We start from the raw sequence: 3,887 nt of genomic DNA, 5'->3' as shown, positions 1-3,887 counted from the left end.
GCCCCCAGCTCCAGCGGCTCCACCTGGGATGTGGCGAGGAGGGCGGCCGAGCTGTCCGCAAACAACGGGCCTTTAGTTTTCAGGTGGCGAAACTGACTGGTCTGGTTAGAGCGCATCCAAGCCAAGCCGCAGTACTGTTTGGATTTTTAAATTTCTCCTGAGTGAGAAAATAGCAATCGAGATGGAGCCATCCGGTTGGTGCCATTTTAACTTTTGGTCCCCCAACAGGTCAAAGACGCGACCCCCCTACCTGCCTCTCCCTTCTCTCTTCTTCCTCTCCCTTTCCCACCCTCATCTAGGCGGTAGGGGTCTGCCGGCCCACGGGACGGTCTGTGAAGGAGGGCGGGCTGCGGGACCGGGAACTGGTGGCCCGGGCCCGCGAGGCACCCGCAGGAGAGGAGGCACTTGTTGCTCTGGGTTGCCCAGCCATCTCTCGCAGCTGTTTCGCAGTGGTCGGCTCGAGGCTTGGAGAGAGAGCTGGGACGTTTCTGTGCTGCCACATTTTGCCTTCGAATGGGCTGGGTGGCAGAGGGGAGACAAAATCGGGGAAGCAGGGGCAAGGATTCCGATCGAGATGCGGTTGCCTTTTCAGACGGATACAACAACACTTACTGAGCGCCTATGGAGCACAGACCCAGGCCGGGGGTCGGGGCTGGTGGAGGGGGAGGCGGCGATGGGAGGCAACAGATCTGAATGGAAACAGGGTCCTGCCTAGGGGAGCTCACAGCCTGAAGGGGGAGACGTGGTAAAATGGTCTTCCCCAGGAACTGATATCAGAACAGAGATACTTTTCTCTTGCACTCTCTCTCTCTTTCTTCCTTTTTCTTTTTTTCCTCCTCTTTCTGTTTCTTTTTGTTGTTGCTGCTGTTTTTTGTTTTTTTTTTTTTTCTTATGCACATTCGGGTACTTGGTAGCATAAAGAAAGAAGAAAGGCTGGATAGGAACAGGAAAGGATGGACAGCCACCCCCCTCCCGACATTTTTCTTAGGACATGAAAATTGCTTGATACTGAAGGTGCTGGGCTCTTGAAGACGACATGGATTAGATTCCTTGTCTTGTAATCACTGGTTTGAAATATTCTCTGGTTGCCTCAGAGGAGAAACAGGGCTCCAATCAAGCAGTGGTGGCGGACCCAGCAACCGATTGTTTTCTCGTGTTTTCTGCCCCCCTTCCTTTTTCTATTTTTCTTGCCTCCCTCCCCTACAAGTAAGCGGTGCAGAGATGATAAAGAAGGGTAGTAAGTGCCCACTTTCTAGAAGGGTCTGAGCAGATTCTTAATGACCACTGGGGGAGGGAGGTGTCACAGAGAATTCTAGCCTTGTTGGAAAGATTAGAGACTTTTGAAGACGCTGAAGATTCTTTGGGCCAGGAGGTATTCATAAATATGAAATTCTACATCTCTAATTCATCATGAAGGCTAGACTATATGGGGCTTTAAGAAAAAAAGCTTCTGGGAAAATAACTTTAGAGTCTTCAGAGATTGTTTATTATTATTATTTTCTGGTTTGGGGAGATTCTTTTCCCTTCATCCCCTTATCTTATCCCTTTGGCATTTGACCTAGGGGATCATTTCTTCAGGAGCCATTTGAATCATTCTAGGTATGATGATTTGGCCAGCGGTCAGATGAGGCATGTGGGCACAGGAGCGCTCGCTCCTGCTCCCATAGCCACTGCCACCTGATGGGAAAGCTGTTGAACGTCTGTACCTCAGTTTCCCTCCGGGAAGAATTATGCCCACCTGTCACTACAGATGAGTGTGTCTGGGCTCAGAGCAGGTGTCCTGGGAAAACCAAGTGCTGCTGCCAGGTCTGTCTTGGAGGGGGCTTGTGGTGTGGAGGAAATTGGGACATCCCTAGCTGCTCTCTGGCTACTTCAGAGCCCCCAGACTACCCTGATCATCCCAGCTTCTCTCACACAAAACCATGGCTGAGGCAGGACTTTGGAGCCCCATGACATTTGCTTTGGGGACCTATTCCTTCTCTGGGTAGCAGCCCCCAGCTTTCTAGGTCTTCCTCGCCCTGACTCCTTCCTACTTTCTCCCAGTTCTGGTGGAGGCCTAAATGCCTCCAATCTGAATGCCTGTGGCCCTTTGAGACAGTGTGCTACTTACTCAGGGACATTGCTGTCCTCAGAATCAGGAAGAGTGCACCCCACTTGGGGCTCTGACATCACTGGCATGAGGAAACAGTCATATGTGTCCCCTCTTGGTGATGTGGGTAGCTGGCTGTCTGGGCAGCACCTGGCCAAATCTAGCACCTTTCCTGCCTCAGGCAAAAGTTCCAACTGGATCTCCTCCCTCTGCTCAGGTGGTCTCTGGTCTTGGGTCTAACCCGTCACCATCCTTGCCTTGTAGCTGTGTGGAGTGGCCCAGCTTTGGGCTTTGCTAGTACCTGCTTGGTCAATAAAGCCTTTGCCCTTATTACCTCTTTTCCCTCACATACAGCACAACAGCTCCAGCTGGCAGCATCACCTCCCACCAATTTGTCCAACTTCTGCCAAGGCTCTGAAATGCCAACTATGTCGAGGCCTGCACTTGATGTCAAGGGTGGCACCTCACCTATGAAGGAGGTAACTTTTGCCATTTTACAGTCGGAGACACTGGAGCCGGAAAGACAACCGGGCCAGGGCCGGGGCCATGTGGTAGGCCCTCCTGGCTGGGGTATCTGGTGTCCTTTAGCAGACTGGAGACAGCAGGGCTTTCTTGGGAGAGAATGAAAATAGCTTCTACTTAAACATGGTCACTTGGAACCCACTAGGGGTATTGAAAGATGGCAGAGAATGGAGCGGAGAAGCAGAATTGGAAAAAAACTGCTCCATTGTCTCAATGGATTAAAGTGAGGCTGAGAAGAGGGACAATGAGATTCCATTTGTAGAATGGCGAGCTGAAGGCAGAGTCGGGGGATGGAGACGAAAGCAGTGAACTCATTTAGGATGACGGGTGCCCAGCATGAGGACTTAGGCCTGAGCACAGTGCTCGGAGCCAAGGTGGCAGGAGGATGCTTGAGCCTAACTTGAGCTAGGAAAGGAGCCTACCTTTCCAGGGGGGCCTTCTTGCTACTTCCCCACCACTAGCCCCTGACAAAGCACTTTTTGGGCCTGATGAATGGTGAGGAACAAAGCCTGGAGCAGGGGTACCATACTCTGCCTTTCTCTGTCTTCTAGGATGCCAACCCAGAGATGAGCTCTCTGGCCTACTCTAACCTGGCGGTGAAAGATCGCAAAGCAGTGGCCATCCTGCACTACCCCGGGGTAACCTCGAATGGAACCAAGGCCAATGGGGCTTCCGCTAGTTCCTCGGGATCTCCATCTCCAATAAGCTCTCCTACTGCCGCCCCTCCCACTAAACCCCCACCCTTCAACCTGAACCCCGCCCCTCACCTGCTGGCCAGTATGCAGCTGCAGAAACTTAATAGCCAGTATCATGGGGTGGCCGCCGCCACTCCGGGCCAACCTGGGGAGGCAGGGCCCCTGCCAAACTGGGGCTTCGGGGCTCAGGCGGGAGGGGCGGGGTCACTCTCTCCTTCTGCTGGTGCCCAGAGTCCTGCCATCATCGATTCAGACCCAGTGGATGAGGAGGTGCTGATGTCACTGGTGGTGGAACTGGGACTGGACCGAGCCAATGAGCTTCCGGAGCTGTGGCTGGGACAGAATGAGTTTGACTTCACTGCAGACTTTCCATCTGGCTGCTGATGCCAACTGTTCCTAAAGATGGAGGAATAAAGCCACCAATTCTGTTGTAAATAAAAATAAAAGTTACTTACAAGAGATGGTCCAACTGGAGGTGCTCTTCATTGAGGTCTAATGGGGTGTGGCATGGTCTGACATTCTTTTAGCAATTCTGAGACCCATGGTGTGGTTGCCTGAGACCCATGGTGGGGTTGCTGGTG

The 3,887-nt window shown here is 52.5% G+C and overlaps 1 protein-coding gene across 1 annotated transcript; it reads left to right on the top strand.

Annotated features, from left to right (window-relative positions):
- The first annotated feature begins 75 nt into the window (after positions 1–75).
- Positions 76–3,767, top strand: CITED1 (Cbp/p300 interacting transactivator with ED-rich tail 1). The gene is made up of 3 exons (XM_024744078.1): positions 76–194; positions 2,444–2,568; positions 3,163–3,767. Exons 1-3 carry the CDS (start codon positions 182–184, stop codon positions 3,688–3,690), a joined length of 666 nt encoding a protein of 221 aa, XP_024599846.1. The 5' UTR covers positions 76–181; the 3' UTR covers positions 3,691–3,767.
- Positions 3,768–3,887: the final 120 nt, after the last annotated feature.

This window comes from Neophocaena asiaeorientalis, unplaced genomic scaffold (assembly GCF_003031525.2).
Source record: "Neophocaena asiaeorientalis asiaeorientalis breed wild unplaced genomic scaffold, Neophocaena_asiaeorientalis_V1.1 scaffold333, whole genome shotgun sequence".
Classification (NCBI taxonomy): domain Eukaryota; kingdom Metazoa; phylum Chordata; class Mammalia; order Artiodactyla; family Phocoenidae; genus Neophocaena; species Neophocaena asiaeorientalis.
The sequence above is the reverse complement of the archived record's forward strand: the minus strand, read 5'-3'. Positions and strand labels throughout refer to the sequence as shown.